The 26,891-nt window shown below is 34.4% G+C and overlaps 1 protein-coding gene across 5 annotated transcripts; it reads right to left on the bottom strand.

Annotated features, from left to right (window-relative positions):
- Window positions 530-24,849, bottom strand: LOC109844207 (serine/threonine-protein phosphatase 6 regulatory subunit 3-like). Of its 5 annotated transcripts, none has more exons than XM_020413170.1 (18): window positions 24,586-24,849; window positions 24,402-24,505; window positions 17,066-17,140; window positions 16,879-16,932; window positions 12,854-12,913; window positions 12,382-12,492; window positions 11,441-11,535; window positions 11,097-11,299; window positions 8,739-8,836; window positions 8,146-8,249; window positions 7,901-8,066; window positions 7,560-7,682; window positions 6,225-6,307; window positions 2,821-2,947; window positions 1,989-2,056; window positions 1,857-1,909; window positions 1,418-1,753; window positions 530-1,286 (listed from the first exon to the last, which is right to left on the bottom strand). In XM_020413170.1, the coding sequence occupies exons 3-18, from the start codon at window positions 17,135-17,137 to the stop codon at window positions 922-924; spliced, it is 2,118 nt and encodes a 705-aa protein (XP_020268759.1). In that variant the 5' UTR covers window positions 17,138-17,140; window positions 24,402-24,505; window positions 24,586-24,849; the 3' UTR covers window positions 530-921. The 5 variants fall into 5 exon arrangements, with proteins under 5 accessions (XP_020268759.1, XP_020268757.1, XP_020268760.1 ...); XM_020413168.1 differs by having other exon boundaries at window positions 530-1,304; XM_020413171.1 differs by having other exon boundaries at window positions 530-1,318.

Below are 26,891 nucleotides of genomic sequence, written 5' to 3' on the forward strand. Positions count from 1 at the left end.
CTCTCGCCGGCGAAGTAACCGAAGGAATAAACCCTGAACTCGGAGGTTCCGTTGGGGACGCACCTCTGGTCGCGGCTGTCGAATCGGGAGGTCGAAGACGTCGCCTCGGGTGGACTTCGGACCCGCCATTGTTGCAGATAGAGAGATAGAGAGAGAGAGAGAGAGAGAGAGAGAGAGAGAGAGAACAAGAAATGAGTTTTTGCAATATATGACGATTTTTCTTGGAATCGGATTCCGACCGGTGATCATGGACGGCCTAGAAATGTACACACGCACACTTACTATTAATATCTTGTGGTTTTTGACGCACCAACATGCAACCATCAAGCAAAAAGAACCTAATCTTGGGAAGTCTTCGTCCACATCGCTTTTTATGAACAAATTTAATCATGCTACGAGCTAAAAGATGGGAACCCGTCTGGGATCTACCTGATGATCACCGACTGAAAAAAAAATATTTATTTGAATGGAGGCATTATTTTATTTAAAGGCCGTGCAATGACATTACAAGAAAAATGCCAGATATAATAAAAAAAAAGCAGCTGGTCAACCCGGATCACTAGGATAGTGATCAACTCAAAAGCATTCCTTGATGCTAAAAGAACATAATACCGAGTGGCTTTCTGCAAAATTCAGTCATCTGCTGCATTAAATTCAAGCTCAATTGTGCAGCTCAAACGCTCAACAGGTTAAGTGCGTTCTAACTTTAATCGGCGCCAGAAATGTACAAGTATGGTGATTTTGATAGGATTTCCAATAAACGACGAAAAAACTCAACCCTTGAATTTCCGTTACAAATTCAATTTCTGCAGCATTGACGACCATCAATGGAGCTAAAGAATGCATTAGCCTCATAAACTACAAATCCCTCATTGTGTTGACCCGAAGGTCGCATGAGGTCATTGAATACCAGGCTGCAAGTTACCCGCCTTGACCCCGTGATGAATTCTGCTCATGCTTTTGATCCTCTGATGAAACAGCCTGCTTCGCTAGAATATCATCATCTTCATCAGCTGAAGGAGTTGCAGCGGGACTAGTTGTGATCTCAGCACATGAATTTTCGCTATTGACACAAGCATCTTCTTTAAAATCTTCTCCTCTTGCTTCAATTGTATCATCTGTATTCGTTGCGTCTTCATTTGCTGGAGAAGCAATTGGATCTGAATCAGGTAAATCATCTGAATCAGAAATGCCACCAATTGACTCGGTTGGCTCATCGCTGCAATTAAGTAGACTTGACGGTCTTGTATCTTCTGCATTGTCCACAGTAGAACGTCCTGGCTCCTCTGTGTCAATGTCAGAACCTTGCATAAATATTCTTAAGCTGATTATATTGATATTTTTCACCAACTATCACTTCTTGAAAATCTGAATTTGATGCTGGAAATGAAAAAAATAATAGCAGAATGATCCTCACCAGTGGTATCAGTGGTGATCTCTATGGCTTCCTCGGATGGACCAGCATGTATATCCCCAGTTTTAGGTGCAGGAAAAAATTTCAAATCAAAAGTGATAGCATGTTCTTTACAATCTTCTTCATTTGCTTTGATCATATTGCCGGTATTCAGCCCATCCTCATCTGCTGAAGAAGCATCTGAATCAGGTAATTCATTTGAATCAGAGATGTCTTCATTCGACTCAGTTAGCTCCTCATTGCGAGTAAGTAGACTCAATGGTGTTGTATCCTCTGATCCTTTCATAGGACCATTGTCCACAGTAGAAGTTCCCAGTTCTTCTGCATCGCTCTCAGAACCTTGCATAGATATCCTTCAGTAGATTATATTGCTATTTTCACCAGATATGAACTTTTGCATTTGATGCTGGAAATGAAAGATAAAGAGCCAAGAGATCCTTACCAACTCTACCTTCTTCATGAGAAAACCAACCTGCATTTGTGGAGAGAGAGACACTGTAAGAAAATAGATCGTCAAATGGTCAGTGATGCTTCAAAATTTGTGATTATTCAAACGTTAAAGTTCAGAAATTACTTCTCTGGATCCTCAGCAGTATGATCAGATGATGTAACTTCCGCAAATCTATTGTCAGAGTCCATATCCTGCAAATGAAATCTGCAATCAGATAGAGACAATGTATCTAGAGGAACATTGAATGCTGAAATTGCAAATTCTATTTCAAGTGAGACATAAAGAATGGAACGGTAAGAACTTGTTGATTAATTTTATCTTAGAATTCTTCCCTGAAAATTAACTATCTCAGGCGTCAAGTTATATAACTAGTATCAACCAATAGCAGCATGGTTCATTGGAGAAAATAACATATAATTGTATAGAACACATATAAGTCAGTTCACCAAATTAGTTTTGAAGAATGATATAACCTCTTTGCAAAGAGAATATGCAACAGCAGAAGTAATGCTCATTGCGAAGGGAAATGTGAAATGCAGAGCTCGACCATTTTGCCAGGAAGTTGACTCTTTAACATGTTGAGTGACAGACAACAAGATATATGAAAGCATCTTTTCGTGAAGAAGGATTTTCCACCTTAAAAGTAGATTAGAAAGGGAGAAAGTAAAATTTTATTTTAAAAAATTCAATAATTGGCAGGTCTTTCGACCTGTTTGTTCAATGGAAACCATATAAAAATGACGTACAGAGATCAAACAACACTGCAAATGTGCCACATAAGAATATCAGTTAACTTTAAGGCAAACAGTTGAACAAATTATGATACCTACTATCACCAATGACCAACCATACTAGTATAGGAGCAGTAATGATGATGATGATAGCAACTTGATAACTTAGATGTCAACTAACAAGAAGAGTGAGTCAAAATATCATCTTGAAGGTTAGTCACAACCTCTTCAGTACCCTCATAGCTAATTGCTTCATTAAAATTGTTCGAGAGTGCGGCTACATCATCGTCCCTATCTCCGACGCTTTCATTGCCAAAATCCCTAAGCTGGTCCATCAGAGCATTAGGTCGTCTACAAAAATGAAGAACAGTGGCTTTCTTATACCAAATGTACAATAAAAAACATATTCAAAACATGGATTTATAAGACACTAGTTGTAAACAATACAGTATAGAGAAGGTAAATTTGCAACCAGTAAACGAAAAAGAACTTCAGTTGTTCCTAGAAAGTAATCATAGATATTGGTTTTAACGGAAGCAACTTAAGATGGCCTTTCACTTATAAACTACATGCTGAATGACCCCATTTTCCAAGATTCTATGCATCCGTTCTCATTGAAGAGACATAAACAAATGTAAACGCAATCATACTTACACGGGGTGGGAGGGAGAGAAATTCTTCAGAAAGAAATTGATTCTAGGTCTACCTTGTTTAAATCCAATAAATGGTAAATACAATCACTGATTGGCTTGATAGGAAGAGAGAAAAATTGTGATTGGCAAGAAGAGTTGAGCTAGATTTATGGTTTAACACTAGCTCACTCATCCAAAAAAAATGTTTATACATATACTATCCTTTTGGGAGAGATTTTGGAGTTGCAATCATCCAAAAGATGGAATTAGCCAAACTCTTGATGGGACAGGAGAGCTGATCTTATAATTTCTTAAAATGCAGAGCTCTTTACGCAAAGAAGATCAGGATATGGTTCATCTGAGAAGAACTTGCTATAGACCCTTCTCATTCAAACCCTTCTCATTCAAATGCAATAAATGGTATATTCAATTGAAAATCCACTGCAATCAAATTACAATAAAATAAATGGTAAACCCAATTGAAGATTCCATTCTACTCATAGTGATACACATAATTATATTTCCCTAAATCAAACGATTAACAAATCTTTAATTTCTTCCCCATGCATTAAGTTAACAGAAAATGAACATTGTAAAATAGTGAGATATTTAGATTGATAGTGTGAAATGACTTTTTTAAAAAATTTACTTATTAAGGGATTTTATGTATTTGTGTCACATATGAACCATAGACCTAACCAACTAGCTAGTTCCTGGTGTCCCTTCTCAAGCTAAACCGCTAAATATTTTCCTTTTAGGCCAACTCAATTTGATGTAAACCAACTTGAACAGTCTAAATCTTCAGTTCAAACTAACATTAAATGTGGATATGAAGAATTCTGTCTGTTTCTATATGTGAATGTAAATTTAATCAGTATCAATTGCCCAAGCAGGAAAATTCCACCTACCGTGTATAAAACTCAATTTTGCCCAATTATTTATTTTCATTGTCCCCAAAATAGTGTAAAAGTGCTAAATTAGTTATGACACCCACACATCAATGTGATATGATAAAAAATACTTTTCATTATTGTGAAGTGTTGATCTTTTGGCTAACATGAAAGGGCTGTTTGGTTAGATGGAAATGGAGTTACAGGAGTAAGTAGAGCATCTGGATTTGTAAATGCATTGTTTGGTTTGCAACTTTGTAATTAGGAAAGGTAAATGGACTAGCATTTTGTAGGAAAACTTGCAGCAAATGTACGAACATTTTTTTGGGGGGGGTGGGGGTGGGGGTACTTGCACGACAAAAAAAGAAATAAAAAAATAATTCCACCTCACCAAAAGAATATTTTTAATTCCAAAGAGAAATTCCTATGGCTAAAACAATAATTGGAGATGTCCAAACAACAAATTTGAAGTTAATTTTCGGCAATAAATGTTGCATGCAACATTTATTTCTACAACATTTGCTACAATTTATTTTTGCAGCGAACCCAAACAGCCCCAAAGATGCAGGTGAAAAGTGTTCGAGTTTGTCTCTAAATAGTTTAAGTGGAAAGTACTTAGGGTTAGCTTGGATAGATCCAATCCTAATACATTTGGTCTTAGGTTGCATTTTCCAAATGGATTTAGAAATTGACTAAAATCTTAAGAATTTCAATCCAATAGCTAACTCAAATCTTTTGGGCTGGAAAAGAGGTGTCAACCACTTTTTTGCTTATCCATATTTTCTTTATTTACTACAAAACTACTTTCTTGTATAAATTAATGAGTTCGAACTGACTTAAACTAGCAGCCTATGTAGCACGGACACGGATCCGACACGGCCATCCGACACGCCGACACGAGGCAAATCCTAAAAAATACATAGGATACGTGTGTTCGACACGTGTGTCCGACACAGACACGATACGACACGGCACGGCTTCATGTTATGCGTGTCCGTGCTTCATAGCTAGCAGCTAAATGAGCAGTTTTATGAACAGAAGCTCAATACTTAGGAAAGCAAGTGCAATGCAACAGATTCTCTATCCAAAGTTAAATGCAATGAATTTCAGCTAAATGAATGAAACAGGCCAAGATATTTAAAAAATGTATAAATAGCCCTTATTATGTATACAGACACGTATCACTACGTCCAAAAAATCTATTTGGAAAGTTGACGGAGTAATGACAAAACTTAAACGGATGCTACTGTTTACCTCAGTGTTTTCAACGGCGCGCGCCGAAGTGCGCCTCATGCGCCTTATGATGTGGGGCAGTGGCGAAGTACCCCACTTTTGATGCAGCAGCGCCTTTTGCGCCTCGCATACATCCTTACTTTGTGTAGGGTGCAGCTAGTACATATCCTCATATAGTTTTATTTGTTAACATTTCAATCGAGTCTTAATACTTGATATTCCACATCCCAAAATGCAAAATAAATCCATCAGGCCTTTTTAGTAGCCTTCAATTGAGGATCATTACCAATCCTTTGCTTGGATATTAGCCTCGATTTAACATTTGATTTGAAAATTTATGAATTTTGCTACTATGTTGGGTGTTAGTATTAGAAACTAAGGCATTATATTGTGATTTTGTAGTAAGATATTATTTATCATGATATTTTTCATGTGAATTCTAAAAAATTTTGTAGTAAGATATTATTTATCATGATATTTTTCATGTGAATTCTAAAAACATGTTCTTTCGCGCTTGATTATATATTTTGTTTATCATGATATTTTTCATGTGAATTCTAAAAACATGTTCTTTCGCGCTTGATTATATATTTTGAAAAATTATGTGGGCGGCGTACGCCTCGCATTACTCGGGAGCGCACATCGCATTGTGCCTTGCGCATGTGAGCGTAAAGATGCTTTGAGCCCCGCATTGCACCTCGCACATTGATAACACTGGTTTACCTGACAATGACATGCATCACAGACCAAACCTCAAAGGACACTCATATTTTGGAGAATCATGGACTATCACAAATTGAATAGGGATGGACACATAATCTAACTTCACATTGATCTAGAAATGAGTGTTTTTAGAAAAGGCATAAAACCTACCCACAAGCCCATTGGCAGACATTTTCAGTGGCGTTTCGTTTTAGGAGAATATTTGAACACCAAAAAACCCATTCTTTATTTTCCTGCAGAATGAATACACTGATTTTATATGTCAATGAAAGTTTAAAGAAAAATCACATAATATCTGCAAGAAATAGAAGTAGAAAAAATTATTGTCCATCAAAATTAAAACCAAAGGGAAACAAGCGTGATACGATCAATAGAAGAGAATTATAAAAAATGGATAATAATTCAGAATTCTTATTGTTAAAAGAATCATGTGATTCAAAATGCCCCCAATAACGGATTGAAAAGATTGGTTTCAAATGATCCTCATTACTAGTTGTCTCACAAAGCTTCCTAAGACTCCCACTCCCACTGTTTACCCAATTCTTTGTGTCAAGCAAATCAATTACAATAATCAAAACTTGCCTAAAATAGCAAAATATAAGCTGGGTATTGACTTAAACATAATTACGTGTGCCTATATTTTGGGTCCTAAATTGGCAGACAATCATGATCAAGAATCAAATCAATAGTTTTTGTTAATAGGTATTAGGTAATATGGTATTTATTTATTGTACTAGGAAGCAGCCAAGGGATATAATAGGAAATGTTAATAGTCAGTTCATTTATTTTTTAGATTTATTTTAGTAATGGAGACACAGATAGTTAGAACATAAAAGTATGGCATAGAGGGATATAGTTAGAGCTTTTCAGGTAGAATGGACTTGTGTATTGTCATCCAGCTGGACAAAAGAAACACCAAAAGTAAATGAAGAAGGGAGAAGAAAGGATAAATCAGCAATCACAAGGTTAATTTATATAACCTCTTACATCGTGTGTAATTCTAATATGTGAAGATGACCGAGGTTCCAGTACTCAAGATATGTGGAAATTCGGCTAAAAGAAGGCATCTGAACTAAATAATAATTATAAACATTGCTATGGGACAGGAAGAGTCATTAGCATCGATTTTCTGTGACCATGAATGGACCATGAATGGAATTGATAAGCATGGACAAACCTACCCACTTTTCTATTGCAGTCTCTTTAACCATGACATAATCAATTCCTTGTAAAATGTAGATGATCATAGGAAAAGGTCTCAAAATATTATTTAAGGAATTCACCCAAGGAAAAGGACATATATCAGAAACCATGTGAGAATAATAATTGAAGTCTAAGTAATTAAGCATTTTAACAATTCCAGGTTTCAGAGATACTGGATTAACTGAAGAATGTGAGGCAATATCATCAACATTTAATCACTAAAGAACTGATAGTTGTAAATTTCTAATTTTCTTCAGAATATATATTTATGTGGACGCTAACCTGCAGGTGTGTTTGTATTATGCTGCTACTGTTTGCCGATCGAAGAAGCTTGTTAGCAATCCGTGTCATATGTCCAAAAATTCCTATTCTTGGAGGCAATCTTCCCCGTGTAGATATGGTTGGCTGCAAATAAATGAACACAACATAAAAAACAATACCAACCAGTTTGAGGCGGCATGTGTATCGTACAAGTGAAAGAAACATGCAACCATGTACACACAACTGTATCTGGTGCATGACAATGTCATCTTTGTATATATGGGTACAGAGGGGCAGAATATGGACATTTGTGGAAGAGAGGCATGAATAGAAGCTTACAATTACTTGTAAATAACAGTTACCTTACTGCAATCAGCTGACAGTAAGGGCTGCTTTTCAGCATCAAGAATTTTATTGACAATATCGCAGTCCAAGAGAAGGTGCTGAATAAGAATATCACTCTTACTCTCTAAGCATAGCGCTATGATGTTTTCCACAGTGCGATGCAAAATGTTATTGAAAGGATATCTGCAATCGTCATGGAAGCAGAGATCAAGCTTCAATAATTTCATCAAAATAATTTAGTTAAACGAAACAGGCAACTTACTCAAAAAACATATTTAGGATATGTTTGATAGCTCCTCGTTCAACAAGTTGCCTTTCAGCAGCTTCACTACCAATCGTCAATAGAACAGAAATAAACTCCACAATCTGAAATGATGAATGTGGAGTTGCAATTATCATAGAGAAACTATACATAATGCTTCACTCCAGAAATAAACACGACAATCTGAAATGATGAATGTGGAGTTGCAATTATCATAAACTATACATAATGCTTCACTCCAGAAATTACAGTATACATACTGGAGAGAAATGTTCTATAAATTGAAAAGTGCAGTGACCAATATTTTTCTTTCCAGAAATAAAAAAACACCAACGTAACAGAAGAATAGATATGAAGATACATATGAAACATGGTGCTGGATCAAGACGTATAGAATCCAGAACTCAGTATAACAACCTAAAAATTCTGAAGAATCTTTCCAAAATTAATATGTAAATATATGCAAACCACGAAACATTTGATACTGGTCATGGATTTCTGTTCAAACAGAAAGGTATGCTCATATGTATATCACTAAGAGGGAACCTGATTATAGTTGAACAGTTGCAGATAATTTACTATGAATATGATACCTTGAGACGATGTCTTCCAAAAGGCGGCTTCAAGTATCCGTACGTGGTAGGAAAAAAAATTGCAGCAGAAGATACATCTAATAGTTTCAATAGATCACCTGAAAGATGCAAAAACCAACCACATGACATGCTTATTACTTAAAACAAACATAAGACACCCTTTGGAAATGACATCGATAACAATTTTAAGTTTGCAATTAACACTAGAAAAAGTGCCAGCATGGAACTAGTTAACACTACTTCTCTGTATATAAACAATGATGACATCAATAGAAATGGCTGCAATGGCATGCCTGACCAACATTCTTTCATAACCATCTGATCCGTGATAGCTTAAATTCATAGTAGACTGAGATCTCCTTAGCTCCAACATTCTTTCATAACCATCTGATCCGTGATAGCTTAAATTCATAGTAGACTGAGATCTCCTTAGCTAATTTATTGGGTGAAAACTAGATATATAAAAGGAAAGAAAAGAAGAAGTATGAATCACCATTCTCTCTACAGCTTTCTTAAACCCCATAATGAAATACAGGAATATAGTCACAGCACACTTAGTTTCATGTAATATGACGTCACTGTACATATTCAGGAAGCAAGTTTTGGCATCTCCTAAAAGCTTTGTGCAGAGAAAGTAGCTCATTCCATCTTTGCTGCCTAAATTGCATGATCTGATACATCTAGAAAGCATAATCTATTTGTATGTCTTCTCACTTCAAGCAGACTTGTAAGTAGCTGTATATAATGCCTTCAACATTCTAACCTCTACATGTAACCCTAGCAAACTTTTCCATTGATGATGGTAGAAAATATGGAAAGCAACTACAGCAAATTTGAAAAAGTGATACTGAAGGAAGGTTAAGGAGGAGGGGGAAGAAGCGCAGAAGAATAGTATCTAGAGGTTCCAAATTTGCTAGACAAACAACGGTTTGACTTAATGCTCTAGGAATAGCAAGACACAATGGTCAGCTAAGTAAATGAGGTTGATCCTGGCCTCTCATGCCCTGACCATGTCCTTAGGATCACCATATAGGCAACAACAAGATGCCTTTCAATGCTAAGATTGATTCAGATCTTTGGCATTTCAGTTCACGTTGTTTGGTTCAGAATAATTTTATAACTTTATCATACTTGATAGCAAAAAAAAAATGTGGGGCTGAACCTACAGCAGATGCATAAGCTATGCTACCATGTGATCGTGTTTTAACTTAACAGTTAGATAAATAAAGCAAAGCACGATCCTGTGGAATCATGCTCGTTACAAAGCAGCTAATACAGTGAAAGCCCACAACCTTATCTCATCAACTACATGTAATTAAAATAAAACAATGAGCAAACAAAAACGAGCTACACATGGACATGCACGCACAAGCGCGCATGATAAGTTGTAGCATTTATTCAAGTTCTTTGTGTGGTGCCAACCGTCATCTTCATGATCCCTTTGTGGCTTTTAATCTCTGTAGTAAAATTTTATGATATAGCATAAGATATGGTTGTAAATTCCACAAGAGAAAAATGATAAGTTTATTCTACTTATGTTACTCAGGTTACAGGTAAAACTTGAAAGATACAAAAACAACTATTAAGTCACAATAGTTTGGTAAAATGCATAAAAATTAACCAAATATACGGGCTCAGATTGTGCTTCACAAATTTGAAGGCATTTTTAAGCACCTAGATTGAGCTTAGCCACAATAGCCAGTATCTTATCAATAAGTATGAAAAACCTACTATGTGTGCTTGCGCATAATAGTTAAGACACATAAATAAAGCATTCTAAAATAAAGGATGCTTGAGCACACCAAAGTACTTAAATACTCAATTTTGAATACTTATGAGAAACTAATTCTAGAGCCCCATTGACAACCAAAATATGAGAAAATAATTCAAAAACCTCATAGACAAATAAAGTCTCCGTAAGTCGAACATAATATCAAAAACTACTCTTAAATTCCACAAAATGTTATTTCTACGTAAGTATTCTGATCTTGAAGTGTGTTGTAAAACAGTAGTTAAGAATCTTTTTCCAGTTTTTATTTTTCTCAATAGGTAACTAGAAGGATATAGTTAACATACTAGACAGCAGTACCAAGAAAGGATTTAAAGTGTCCTTCATAAAGATCAGCACCTTCAAAATAGTGATACAGAATAGAAATCATAAAGTTTAACTGCAGCTAAAGAAAAATAGTCAACCAAAGCCACAAAACTCCATGCCTTTCAAATACAAATATTTACTGTCTTCTGTTGGCGGTTTTAAACTCTGTTGGCATAGTGGCAAATCAAGGTATTATGACAGAACGAATAATATGTGCCTTGGAGATGAGTAAAAAACTAAACATTGCATAGAAAGCTATCTACCTAAGCTCTCCAGCATCCTGTCAACAGTTTCTGGATCAGCAACAACCAAAGATCCATGAGTTAATTGGCTCCGGAATAAGTTATATGAAGCTGAAACTAGTCTCTTAGGATCCAGTAAAGATATGCATATAGACAACGAGTGAACTAGAACAGACTTCGGTCTGGAATCTTCCAATGCATGATGAAATAATCTTCCCATGAAACTGCAAGCATACAGGATGTAAAACAGGAAAGCAAAGTATTAAATTAGAAACTTAACAAAAAGATAAAGACACCTAAAAAAGAAGAAGAATTTACGAACAGTGAGTGTTTTCACAATTGATGAATAGAACATTAATAGTGACCTCGAACTGCAAATTTTAGCAGCAAGTCCAGGAGGAGCATATTGAATTACAGCACAAAGCACTTCAGCTGCATTTGCATGCACTTGAGGAGAATCCTGTGTAGATATTGTAGAATACAATAACCAAAGAATCATTGTTGAAAAAAATGTGTCACATAACTCATTATTTCACATTATGTAACTTAAAAACTTTAAGCATTAAAAAACATTTAAAACACCTCAATCACATCTTAACTCTACATTGTTAAATTTAGTGTGTACTATTTTTATATAACACACACTATCTCAATATAACCTCTGTTACTCCAGTATCACTTATGTCATATCAGTATAACTTATGGTAGAGACCTGAAAGCATTTTCTTCTTTTGCTCCGTTTAAAACTTAATAGTTCAATAATTACTTTTGGAATGTGTGTTAAGCTTTTATGAATTTTTTCAATGTAATGTTATGCTAGCAGTTGTGAAGAATGTAGTGAATGTGGGACTCTGAATAAGACTATAAGAGATGGGAATTTGCGAAAGATATTAGAAGTTTATTATGGTACTTGTTAGTAAATTAGAAAATCTTGTATTAAATTTTATATTTTTATAAAAAACTTTAAATTTATATTTGAAATCATGCTCCTATTTATTAAAATTGTTGGTGTTTTTGTATTTGTTAAAAATATAACATAACAAGTAACCTATGTTACGAGTTACACCATATTCTCTTTAACCTAACGAAAGGCAGATTGCGAAGGACAATTAGATGCTTCCCATGTACACAATCTAATTCTTATAATGGGCATAATATGATTGATGTTTATATATCAATTTTACCTTGCATTTTTTGAAATATTTCTCCCCCACTATGACACAAAAACCAACTATTTTTTAGAAGGAAAGGGCCTTAAATAAAAGGAAAAGGTTAATCATGACAAGTTTTCATCATCACTACTTACAGATGAGCTGAATTTATCTACAATCATTTCAAGTACATTTGTGTCCTTTAACCACTGCATTTCATCAACATAATTTGCATTTTCATCAGCACCAATCAACCGAATCAGCGCCTGCTTAGAAGCCAATATCGGGATATATTAGTTCATGTTTAGGCTTTATGTAAAAGAAAGAAATTAAGTGAAAACAGAAGCATCTGTAAAGGGTAAATGATAAAATTATGAACATGTGTAGAAAAGCAGGAATACTTTAGGTTAAGAAAACAAAGGATATGAAAAATGGCACATGCGACAACAGCATTTGCAAGTTTTAATAGCTAATGCATAGAAATAATTTCCAACAGCAGGCAAGCACATTACATAAAAATGCACAGAAATAAGAAATATTGTTCCAACAGCATGCAGAAACATACCACACTAGATGGTTACCGTAACTGTAACTGAAATACAAGCATAAACCTCCAAGAAGACTGACCTCCATAATAGATGTGATGCCAATCAGATCAACCAGCTGCCGAAGAATTTCTTGATGATCCTATGTGAAAACAAGAAGGAATATAAAAATACGAAAGGAATCTATCTGATCCAAAAAAGGAAGCAGCCACAAAGTATGAATAATTTCTTAATGATTCTATGTGGAAACAGGAAGGAATATTAAAATAAGAAAGGGAAAATTGTCTAATCCCAAAAAAAGGAAGCAGATGCAAATTTTGATACAATTAAAACCATAAAAATTTTAGAAAAGTACACTAAAATGTTTTTCTAGAGAGAGAGGATCGCAGAATCAGTGTAAAATAGAGAAAATGACCGTTCTGGTATAAGGTGGCATCTGCCACAGGCACCTCTATAGAATACTTTTATAGATAATGCTCAGGAATTTGATCACTTGGAACATAATGGTTGGCTAATGAAAGTTTCTGTCCTATTACTTCATGTAACTAATAACCATAAAACAATGAGCAACACCCCCCACCCCAACCCACCTCCAACTTCCCCATCCCCCGAAAAAAAAGAGAATAGAATAGAAAAGAATATCCACCTTCAAAAATTGTCATCCTTTCACAAATGATGATGGCTTTAGAGTGACTAGTGAGCACTAACTTCAAAACAAAATTATTTCTCAGGCAACCATGATTCTGATGATATATCCATGTAAAATCATCAAAGAGTATGTTTGCAACCATGTTTCATGGAAGTCTGCAAAGTACTACAAATACTTGCATTGCCAATGAATGTGTAAACATTTCTTAATGTCATCCATGATGCATTCCTGATCTTGTTCATAACATTGTAAGCTGGAATATTGTCAAGCTTCTTGAGTCCACGATATAGTATCAAAGTATAGCAAAATTTCAAACCAAATACATAAAGGTTGATTATCCTTCCACTGATATTCCGCTCATTAAGAATAAAATTGGAGATCAACAAGTTTAGCATGATGGAAATGGAAAAATACCACAATGGTACTAATTGATGTTGGATTCTTCCAGATGACATATCTATACTACGTCTCTAGACTTAAGCTAAAAAAATTTAAAGAATCCATTATATACTTGACCTTCGCCTAAATATTCTTAAAGTACTAGAATTTTTCTCTCTTCTTTCTCAACATCTCCCTCCCTCATTAATCCAACCGAAGAGAAGGCAATGAGGCAGTGGCAAAACAAATCAAGAACAAAGCAGCATCAGTAGCTTCCTGTGTGCAAAATCTTGGTTCAAGAATATTATTCATATATCCCACATCAGCAGATAGCAGTTTCTGACAGATCCACTCAGGTAGACTTTTGATTCTTACAGTTTTTCCCATCTATTTACAAAAAATGGCCATTTACTGACCAAGATTTCAGATCTATGACTCTGATGTATTTGATTCATATGCAGGCATAACAAAGTGTGACCAGAACATAACAACCTCCTTATCTCTTCTTTGCTCAATTCTGGCTGTGTCCAAATGTGCCTCAGATACAGAAGCTCACATTATATATCCATGTTATCAGGAGTCTCAAGACTCTTCCACAATAGATATTTACAGAAAACAAACATGGATTAATCAGCCAATTGTTCCTCTCATGTAAAAAACTTCCACTATTAGCCAAAATTCTAACCAAAAATTTAAGTGTAAGGTATCCATTTCAAACCAAAATCCATCAAGCTTTAGCTTGTATTGCATTATCCACGTACATAAAGAGATCTAAAAGTTTATTCTTCCACCATTCTGTTTCATATGCTTGCTTTATTGGTAGTATTACTTCATTTGAAATCCAGGTCACGAGAAGTCCAATAAGTTTGACGGTCACGCCAGATAGGGCTTGACATTTTGAAATGATTTCTTCAATAAGCACAAGAAGTAATGATTCAGGATTACACTATTAGGCCATAGAGACTATGTAAAGAGCAAAAGGACAGTAAGCAAGTTGTATGCCGAAAATCAACATCCCTTTAATCCAAACTGCAACCATCCCTTGGTCCTAGAAGGGAAGATTTAACGACAGAATCTGGAATATTGAGAAAGAAAATGTCATTACTTCTTTCCACTACTAGCTTCACCTTTTCTACCATGCACAAAAGCATGTTACTAGAACCTATGAAATCACTGTTGATTATTGGATAAAACAAAGAAAGTTTAGGGCAGAATAACTAGAAACCATTGCTAATAAAGCAATATCTTAGAAAATGCTAGATCAGAACCACATCTTTTATATGGCCATATCCTAATAATAATGATAAGGAATATATTTTTCCTAAAATCTGTAGCTCTGCAGTAGCTTATCTTTAAAAAAAATTAATAATAATAATAATAATAGATCCCTCGTGCAAACCTTGGCAAGCAATGAACAAAAAGTAACTAGTTAGGATGCAGTACTAGACATTTGGTGACGAATTCATGCCTAGGATAAGATCTGTTGGACGTTATTTTACAAAGACCAAAACAAACAAATGCATCATTAAGAAGTTTGGGATCTATATTTGTTCAGAAGTCCCTTCTCTTTGCAGCAGAATTTCATTTAGCAATCCATGGGAGACAAACAAATAGGAGTCAACTGGATATCGTAAAATGATATCTGAAACAATTATTTATAGATTTATGTCCTCTTAATTCTAATAACATTTATCCTTGGGTTTAGCTACATGTCATGTCATAACAGTACAGCAGTAACCTGTGCCCTATCACTTTGCGGCAAGCACAAAGTGCAGGTCCCCTACCAGTGTTCATGCCTGCTTGCAAGCAGACCCTAGCACACCGTGCATGGGTTCAGCCAATGCGGCAGGTCAGGCTAAGGCAGAGGCATCAGGAAGTAGTGATTTCCCCCATTTCAACCTTTGGGTTAAATACAATAAACTGGCCCAATGAACTCCAGGCCTGATCTACCTACAGTACAAAAAATTTTGTCCCACTGTCTGCACTGGAGCTGCAAACACTTTTAAAGCTAAGTGTTGGAGGGGGAAAACTTTGTAAAAAAAAACCCTCTTGTTCCGAGGATGTTAGAAGACAAAATTCCTCTTACCCAAGTATATTCGGGTCATTAGGTAAAACCACTGTTATAAATAGCAGTAAATAGCCCCACAATAGCGACGCTAATAGCGTTAGTGATCCCTTCCCGCGACGCTATCGCCCGCTACGCTATCGCGCAATAGCGGTAACATATTGCAGAATATGTATGTTCACAAAAACGGCCAATAGTGTGTCATAACGATAAATAATGAGCGATTGCATTCGAAATTTGCTTTTTGACTGCTATTTAAAAGCGGTTTGAGAGTTATTTTTTTAAAATTAAACTCAACCATTGATCATTGCATTCCACCGTCTCTTATGATTTTCAGCATACTCCCGCCACCTCTCATAGCCTCTGGCACCTACCTTTATACTTCCTCTCACCTCCTTCACCGTGAGCTCCTCTTAGAGCAGTCCTGTCACCGCTAAGCTCTTCTTCTCGAAGACGACGACGTTTGACTCCTCCAGTCATCTCCGGTATTACGTGATGGTTACATGTCTATTTCATGTTTAGGATTTCTTTAAATCATCCAACATGTACTTTTAAATTTCTTAGATTTTTCTTTAATTTTTCTTTTTTTAGTATTTATACATATCTAAATTAGACCACTATTTGACTTTGCGCTTTTTACTGTTATTTTGTCGCAATAGCCCGGAATAGCCTTAGCGATGTCTCACCGCTACGCGACGCTATCCACTATCGATAACCTTGGATAAAACCAACACTGCTTCTTACTTGACCTAATCCTGTTTCTAACTCAAGCACCAATCTCCCTGACCAAGCTCGCTATTTTTCCAGGACTTGCTCTTAGGAAACAGTCCAGCCAATTTTCAGTCTATGTCATGAATAAACCTTATCAAGCACCTCGAGCAGATATTGTATTGTTAATAGCTAAAAAAATACTTGTGATGCCAAAGCTTAAACATCATTAGTTACAAGTTCAAAGCAACAACAAAAAATTATAAGTTAACACTTCAAGTATATTTTAGAGATCTGCAGAAAAAACCTGAATATAATTCATAAGTGCAGCTGTCTTCCGTAATGCTAAGCACATAACAACCTACAGCAAGTAGACAATAAAATAGGTGCATTGTTAGAATCAAATAATTTGCCAAGAAACCTTTTTAATATTTGACACTTTGCTCGATCCTTAGCAAATTAGGGACATATGAGAAAGAAAGAAAGCAAAATACCTTGCTAAAGTATCCAGCCAACAAGGTATTATGTTGATGATCCGGTTCCAAGAAGGAGAAAAGTATGTCCATCAACTGTTGACAGTGCAAGATAGCACAAGCAGATACAAACAGCTCAATTAAGTGAAGTCTATTCATGCAAACCAATAACTGAGGCTGTATAATCTGGACACTATAGAAACTCATATGCTCTTAAGAGATGAGACGCAGGTGTGAGAGCCTGCTACTGCTGGAGAAGAAGTACAGAACGACACAGGATCACAAAGAAAATTGCGAATTTTAAAGAGAAATGAAGTACTGGTGAAGGCGTATATCTTAGAGGTAAAACGCAGAGTTGAGGCATGTTTGTAGAGGCTGAATCTCCTTGAGGCGTTTTAGAGGGGCTAGAAAAGACGAAAGCAGGAAGTTGAAGCTGCAAGAGCATAGTTATCAGGACTGAAAGGAACGCAAAAAAGCTAAGGTACCGTAGTGAGCTGTTTTAAGAGATGAACTAAAACTGGCGTTGTTAGATCATGATAAACCAGAGTTCTGACACTTGTTTTAGGCTCCCAAAGCGCACAAAGATTGGAAAAACCGTTTTAAAGGAGAGATGAACTCTGCGATTAATAAGGCTGAAAAAAAAATAGAAAGAAGGCAGAGTTGGAAAAGGAGAAAAAGAAGGAGAAAGGTAAAAAGAAGGAAAGGGGGAAAAGGAAAAAGGAGGGCAAAAGGGAAAAGAAGAACCGTAAAACTACAGTAGACGTATTATAGTGAATGTTAAAAATAAAATGACAAAAAAAGAAAGGAAACACTATCAGCGTTTTGAGGTTATAAAAAGGTACGGGCTGGTTCCAACCATGTGGTTTTTAATGACACTTCTATGTAGCATAACCGAGACGAATAATACTGGGTCTAGTCAATTTATAACACATAAAGAACAGAAAGAGTAAGGTTACTTACCTCCTTGTCCTGGGCTTCGACTAAGGGCTGAAGGCTATAAACAATCAGACTTCTAAAGTACCAAACATTGCTCTTTCGCACAGGCAATAACGGGAAAAATCTGAAATATTAACGATCCGGCATTTGCAGACGGCCTTCAGACATATTTTACGAAGAATAGTCATAACTTTCAAATCCGTAAGTCAGTAATTGGACAAATTATAGTATGAAATCACTCTGACGAGACAGGTGGCCATCAGACGAGGACCAAGCTAAGCTTTGTTCGCTCCTCTGTTTCGCCACATTCCTTACGGTTTGCGAGAGATATCTGCGTCTAATCATGAAGAGACCGTCAATTGTAGTCTCTTTTGCTAGACGCTTCGCGCAAGCAGATCGTCCTTCATTGTAATCTTCGTCTTGAGCTCCATTACAAAATTACAGCAAGCAGTCGAGAGATATGAGTAAAAACTCACAAGATATTGTTGAACATTGACACGGGGGTGTTCCAGAAGGAATTAAGCTGCTTTGACACTCAGTTTTGTCGTGAAAAAGAAAGAGAGAGATGAATCTCTGTTATTCCTAATGAGAAAATCTATCTCTTCAGCATCTCATTTGTAGCCTCTACGTGAAGGAACTTCTCCTTACATATCAAATATTAACTGAAGCCCTTAATTGCTCTGCGAATTGTGACGCTCTCTACTTCGCGCAGAACTTGAGAACTATCTGAATACAAATATCGGGACAGCTTAAAGTTGTAGTAGGAAACTTCTCTTTGTGCGACTTATTATCTAAAAGGTGTATTGTCTAGTCCTGCACCCTGGGAGGGTCTAAACTATGTTTGGCATAATCGTTGAGGTTATAAGACAGCCTACATCTAAATGAACTTCTTAGGTGATCGCCTCACAGTCTACAACATCTCAGCTTAAGCCTTACTCAGGATTGACTAAATAGAATATTAACTTATAAGATGTACCTAGACAAATAACAGCAGCATGTATCTCATTATGGAAAAGAAAAATCAAATTCATACGATCCAATGCCTTATCTAGATGAGAAAACGTGTATTGTTATTAATTTATTCCATAATGGATTTATTGTGTGAACTGTATTTGCATATATAGAGATCTACTATTACTCTGAAGAGTTTACATAAAATTTTAGATCGTTTGAGGTGTATGATATTGATTATCAAGGTCTGATTGGCAAATTCGTTCAAATAAAATGCTAAACTATCATTTTAAGACACTCGATCGTGAGTCTTCACATTTTGTGAGAAGAATTTGATTATGGGCAAATAAAACGCGTCACGGCTCAAGTTATAGAATTTGACCATAAGCAATTTTATCTCTATATAGGCAAAAAGAGGACCCTAAAACGACTCTTTGTAGAAGCAGCCACGCGGCCCCTATATCCAACAAGTTGACGCGGACATCCCAAGGTGGGGCAGGGGTGGCTGGTTGGTTTACAAAAGAATCAGATTGATCCCCAACCCAATTTTGTAAGGGTTGCCAAACACATCTAAAGACTTAACAGAGAACAACTTTGACATGTTTACAACAGCTTCTTTTAATGAAGATGGCAAAACTGGAAACTACTAATGAGTGGTTCATTATACCAAATTACCATCAAGGTCCGTGATTGAGATTTGTTTGCATTGATTTTTAATGGATGCTTTCACGGCTTTTAATTGGCTTGACATTGAGGCCTTGCTCAATAGCAAACAGGTAATTTGAGTTATCTAGAATTCTCGGGTATGAGAGTCATCCTGGTTATGGCCTATTCTGGTTATGGCCTTTGTACACAACAAAAAGGTTGGTGTCTCATAAACTTATTTAACAGGGATGAGGTTTCTTTTTCCTTAAAATAAAAAAGAACAAGAACAAGTTCATACTTCATAAGTTAAAGTTCTGTAAACCTAGATTTTTCAGCTTCTTTCAACCACAAAAGTAGAAATAACTTATGTGCTCCACTTTCTCTCATAGAATCAATTCTCATGTAATATAGAGCTATAACCAAGTTTTTAATCTATTATCACTGTTTCCCTCACTTGTTAATGGTTATTTCCCAAACTTTTTTCTCTTGCATGTCTCTGATAGTCCAATTGTTCAAAAGTTCTCCAGCAAACTTTTTAATGTTAAATCTGTCTTTATAGGCAGTTAAAAGGTTAAAGTATGTAATGCCTTGGTTATGTAAAAAGACTTTCCAAGAAGCAAGTGGAATGTGGGTCTTCGAAGGACTTATCTAAGCGAAAAGCAACAACCAAAAACCCTATGATGCTTCTTCAAGTTATAACGGCACACATGGCAAGCCTCAAAATTTTTGAGGTGCAAAATTTTACGAATGACAATGGAACTGAAAAGATTGTAGTTAGCACCAATACCAACTAATTGCCAATTTTCAGTTGACTTTAATCATGTCATTTTCATTCAGGCAATCTTCCCAAGCCAGCTTTATACCCATCCTCATTTTATCCAGAAGTGTCGGGGAGCTAAAGTTTTTGCCCGACATTATACGTACTCCTAGGTAAAGCAATCTAGCTACTTATAAAGAAAAAACTGAGCTAACTTCTACCTAGTACTACTATAAGGTACTACTATAAGGATACCAAAAACATAAATAAAACAAGGTACTAATGTCACATCCACAAGGCAGATATAAAATCAATGGAAGACAAATATTGCATCTGTTTTTTGAATGCCAAACAGGCTCGATTCGTGCACGCAGCTGGGCAAGCACAAAAAGATACAAAGTCCATGCTCTTGTGTCCCCATTTGACACCAACTTCACGAGCCAAACAATTTTTTAAAGTTATCTTGAAACTTGAAACTGAACAAATCTGAATTCGAATAATATCTAATATTCAAAATTCATCAAGTGCATTGTCAAAATACTGACTTAGCATAGTAGATAAAAGAAGTGAATTTGGCTCCTTCTGGAAGATTTGTCAGATCTCTCATTCAAATCCAACTAGTCAAAGAGAATTACCACTTCAGTCAAGGGTCAACTTGACGTACATCATTTAGTGTGTTTAAATGATTTCAAGCTTTCTCACCTATCCACTACAAGCCCAAAATAGTTAGTAAGTATAACAACTTGCTTAGAGAGAATGTTTGAGGATCCTAATTGGGAAATATCCCTTTCATCGGGAATCCTATTCATTAGGATATAATCCCTTAAAAATCCATTGTAGTGTTTCACATCATAGATCTAAAAAACTTTGTTATTTTGGACTGTTCGTTCTTAAGGATACATGAAACATTAGCAATAAAACCTAAAGTTGTTTGATTTTCTGTTTTAGGACACTCTAATGTAGATCATATTGACGGAGTGGGTCTTCAATGTGATTTGTTAATTATTAGACCGAAGGAGCAAGTTTTAGACCAAAGGAGCAAGTTTAATCCAAAAACCTTTTTTCTTTCTTTTTTTTTTCTTTTCTTTTTAACATTGAAACACCTATTTAGTAATTTCGAACTGCAGTATAAGGTAATAATCTTAGTAATATTTTAATAGGGGAATAACGGCACTTCTGTGTAAATGCATAAATCTGGATAATAACAAATTCAACAAGATCAACTACTAAAATACAAATTAGAAGAATTATACTAGGGCCTACATTCCTATGTGTGATACTAGCAGAGCTAATATTACACTTTATTCACTCCACTGCTAAAAGAAAAAGACTCTAAATATGAATACATTTTGATGATAATTATCCAAAGATTCCAAACACATGTATAAATGCAAACAAGGAGATTCTGCATTAAAAACCCCCCATCAAGTGGTTAACCGGACGTTGCCTAACCACTAACTTTGTCCTGTTTTTCGAAGCTTACGTGCACCATGGTTGAGATTTGGATTGGATGATTTCTAATCTCGAAAAAAAAGAAAACAAGCAGCTAAGGCGCACCTACTGAAATAGCCTGAAAGCCTAGATTCAATGTTTATGACTTAAACAATCATGCTTCATATTTGTTTCTTTCCAAATGTATTACTACCCTTATCCCTCTTTACTTACAAAATGAACTTTCCTGCAGTGATATTTCTTACCAAATCATCTTAGAGTAGCTTAAAGGGTGTTTGGCTATGTGGTTTCATTTTGTACGTTCCTGCAATTAGCTAACTTCATATACCAACCAAGGTCTCCATGGCTCCTGTTCACTTCTAGTAAACAGTAGGTTACTGAACCTAAAAATATATATCAGTAACAGTTTTTTTAAAATCTAGTTGATTTGGATTTTCCTTAACTTCAAAAATTCCAAGAAAAAGAGAACTAATCTCCTCCTCTTCTCCTTCTCATAAAAAAACCTAATATTTTTCCTTCTTATCCTCATTATCAACAAACTTCTAATCCTCAATATCTAATTTGCTAGAACCCCAATTTTGTATCGAAAAAGATCACTTAGTGAAACTATAGTTAGAATTGCAGCTACAGTTAACAAACCATTCTGCAAACCTTTACCTAAAACTAAAAAGTGAATACGGTAAATAAATAATTACTAAGAAATACACAAAACTTTGTATCCTAATAAGACACTGAGTAACCCTATGAGCTATCAATCCCAACCTTCCAACGCTACAACCTTTTGCTATTGTAACTTTGATGCATACACCTTCAAGGTGAAAATGGTACATTTCAATTTTTGCTTTCTTACAACTAGAATGCATAATTAGCATTAGGACCATACAGAGCGGCTGATCATTTATTCATTTTCTAATATGTTATCATTGCTTTTTTGTAGTTTAAGCTACCAACAGAAGCCTCTAATTGGCTTGAGAAGCTTGAGGCTTCACCTGCGGTCAGCTTGGTAATAAAAAGCTTATTCAGACTTGTGCATTAACATAAATGAACAAGCCTAACAAAAACCTAAGCCTGATAAAATAAATGAACTACCTTGAGTTTAGGATAAAATAAATGAACTACCTTGAGCTAGCTAAGCTCCGCTTGCCACTTACTCAAGTTCGGCTAACTAATGGGTTGGATAGGTGGCTCAACTCATCAAAGACTCGATAATCTAGGATTGAGATTTTTTTTTAACTCATAAGGTGCGTCTTCGATTGGTCTTTAGTTTGATATCTTAGTAGGATTACAAGTGTTAATACAGTGATATTTCTTTTTCTAAAAAGAAGAAAAGTTTCCTAGTCTTCTCCTCGAAATAGAAGACATGTTTTTGCAGTGCATCCTCCCTCTCTTTCTCATTTATCACCACAAGGACTCCGACCTTTTCTTCTTCTTTTGTTGCCAATATTACTGCCTTCACATAATTAGAGAACAAATATAAGATTAATTATTTAGGAATTATTTGGATCGGCATATAGAAAATTTTATCCATCAAGAATAAGAAATTTCTATGGTTGAGGATCAAATTTTTATTATTCTTAGGTTCTTAGGAAATTTACTAAAATTTACTACTAAGTGCTATCATGTCATTAAATTATCACAAGTTTAATACTAAAGATCTAATAATTTTATTATTTTTGTTTGCATTCTTACTGTTGATTCGCTTTGTAAAATATTTGATCAAATTGTAGGCTCTTATCTTAATAGACGAGATTAAATAACTAATTCATTTTGAATTAGGATTTACGATATCACTATTTCTCTTTATAAACATATGGAAAGGAATAGAGAAAAGAATGGCTAAACGTAAAAATAGAGGCAATCTCCACCTTCCTCAGATTTGTGTTAGATAAGTTAATCGTGAGGTGATATGCGGTCACTTCCTGCTTGTCAAACGGTGTGGTTGCCCTCCGACCATTGATCAAAATGAGCATGGCAATCCTTCAAGCAAGATCTGTATTGGTAATCTCTAAACTATTGTTATAATTACTAGAAGCATGTTAGAGTTTCTTATTTCCATTGTGTATTCTTTATGTAGCATATCAGCCTATTGCAATTGCAAGAGGGCGACACCGGTAGCAACACTAGCATTGCGGTGTTCACTCGAGACTAGTCTAGTGCAAAGCTAAAGGGGTGAGCTAGGATTGCAAGTGTTCAACCGCAACTGTTGTTTGACCAGGGCTAGATTAGTGCAAAGCCAGCCTCACTCTTGTTTCCTTTCAAATTGGAGGGATTTTCTCAAATCTCACTTTCTAGTTCATTTTGCATCTTCTCTCCTCACCTCACTTTACTCTACTACACCTTGCCCACTAAAAACTCCTTACCAATAAGTACTTTTAATTTTGTCCCTTGGGTGACTCTACCTCCCTCCTACCAAACCAAGCCTAAAGGCTAGCTTTTAAGGGTGAGTTCTCGTCTCTTAATTTGAACAATATTACAAATGTATTTTAAAAAAAATTTGACAGCCTAAAGCTCGTTGAGTGCGAATGGCTAGCAAGAAGATGAACTTAACATACTCTAACAAGAATTAAAATTCAAAAAAAAAAACTATATCAGAGATACAAAAGAGCCGAGAATTACTAGCTAATGAGCCGAGAATTTCGAGCTTTTAACTCGTCAACTATTTCCTCCTCATCAAGAAGCTCTTCCAATGTAAAGTTCCCCTTGTCCAGAATAATATCCACCTAAAAATTCAACAAACAGCCCAGACTTCAACAAATCAAAATATCAATCGAATCAAAAGTGATGAGATCGAGCTGCTTACAGGCGAGGCCGCGATCAATCCGGTCATGCGCCAGAACTTCATCCTGCAGCTCCTGCTCCTGCTCGTAATTCTTCATCCAGTAACCTAATCCCCAGGATCTAGGGTTCCGTCGATTGATGAAATGCGAATAAATCAGCAGAAAAGCTTCCGGATCTAGGTTCGGCCAACATCGATTTCCTTCTTCTTTTTCCTTTTTCTTTTATTTATTATTTGGGAGAGAAATAAAATGCGCCTTTTGGGTTCCCGCATACTTGCGTTGCTTACGAGGAGTTCCGAGTTTTGACCGCGTGGTGGGTTCGATGAGTTTTTTTGAGACTGTGGATATATTTGCAATTTGAACCCTGTCTTTTCCTTTTTTTTTTATCCTAACCTCGTGCAATTATGGTAAGAATAACCGTTCGGTGAAAGTTAGAATAACCATGCAATTACGAGTTTCGAGGCTCCGTTTGGATATCAGGGTGTTTTATTTATTTCCATTGTGTTTTTGCTAACAACAAAACACCATGTGTTTGAAAACTATTGTGTTTTTTGAGCTAAATCCTCCTCAAACCAAGAACACAACACTTATAAACACTTTTTAGGTATTAGCTATCCGTTAAGATTTGTCTTTAAGTGTAAATTAAAAATGAATGCAAGTCAAACTGGATAGAGTTGAGTGTTAGATTTAGTAGCGAAGGCGATCCAAATTGGTTTACCATTGTGTAGAATATCGATATCAGTATTATGGTAGTATAGGTTTTCTTTTTTTTTTCTTCGTAGATAATGATACGAGAATGCTCTTCACAAAATTGAATGAGAAAAGTCACGAAGAAAAATATGCCAAATCTGAACAAGTAGAAGGATTGCTTCCATCTTCTAAGATAAGGTTGATGATCAATTTTCAAAGGAGATCCAATTTTCCTTATTCATGCTCCTTTATTGAAAGAATAATCTAAGAAATTTAAGTGTTACAACATATCTTTTAATCCACGGTTGATAATCAGTTTCGAACGTGCCATGATAAAATAAAACTACAGGTTTAGCTTCGTTTGGATATCATGGTGTTTTTTTTATTGTGTTTTTATAAAAAAAAAACACCATGGTGTTGTGTTTTTCCCTTAAAATATTTTCAAAACACCATGTTAAGTATTTTTGGTCAACACTAGTTTGACCCATTATAACATTAGTATTAAACATATTATTAATAAATTATATATTAATTATAATAAAATATATTGTAAATAAAATGTTATAATATTTAGTTTACATTATTATAGTATTATAAGTATCAAATGTAATGTAATATAATATTGTATAATGTATTATAATATTATATTATACTTTAATAAGTTATATTATATTATAATTATTATTACATTATAATTATTACATATTATTTTCAAATAATTATATATTTAATTATTTTGGTGTATCAATTTGTTATTGTTGTATATTATATTAATATTATCATAATAATGTTATTTTATTATTAATATAATATTACTATTATTAATATAATATAATATTATACTATTATTCATATAATATAATATTATTACTAATGTTAATTTATTTATTACTAGTATGTAATTAATAAATTAATATATAATATAATATAATATTATATTATATTATAATTATTACATATTATTTTTAATAATTATATATTTAATTATTTTGGTATATCAATTGTGTTATTATTGTATATTATCATTATTATTTTTATAATATTATTATTTATTAATAATATAATATTATTACTATTATTCATTTAATATAATATTATTAATAATGTTAATATGTTTATTACTAGTATGTAATTAATAAATTTAATATATTATAAAATTATTATATTATATATATATATTATAGTTTTTTAATATGTTAGATTTTATTAATAGTACTTTAATAAATATATTATATTTATGATATAAATATATATTATTATATTATGAATATTATTTTACATTAACATTTGTTTAACAATAATTATTTGTATAATAATTTTTTATCTTTATAATAAATATATATTTATTACATACTATATTAATATTTTATATATTATAATATATTTACAATACAATATGTTTTTATAATATTATTATTATATTGTTTATTATTATTAAATATGTTACTATTATATAATATTTTATAGTTATTAAATTATTAATATTTATTTATTAAAAGTTAATAAAATTATAGTCGATATACTATTGTATAGTATATTATTATATCATTATTATATTATTATTTATTATTAAAAACTTTTATTAGTTTATTTATATTTTATTATTATTTTTTATTATATAATATATTATTAACATATT

The sequence above is a fragment of the Asparagus officinalis genome, chromosome 6, assembly GCF_001876935.1.
Source record: "Asparagus officinalis chromosome 6, Aspof.V1, whole genome shotgun sequence".
Classification (NCBI taxonomy): Eukaryota; Viridiplantae; Streptophyta; class Magnoliopsida; order Asparagales; family Asparagaceae; genus Asparagus; species Asparagus officinalis.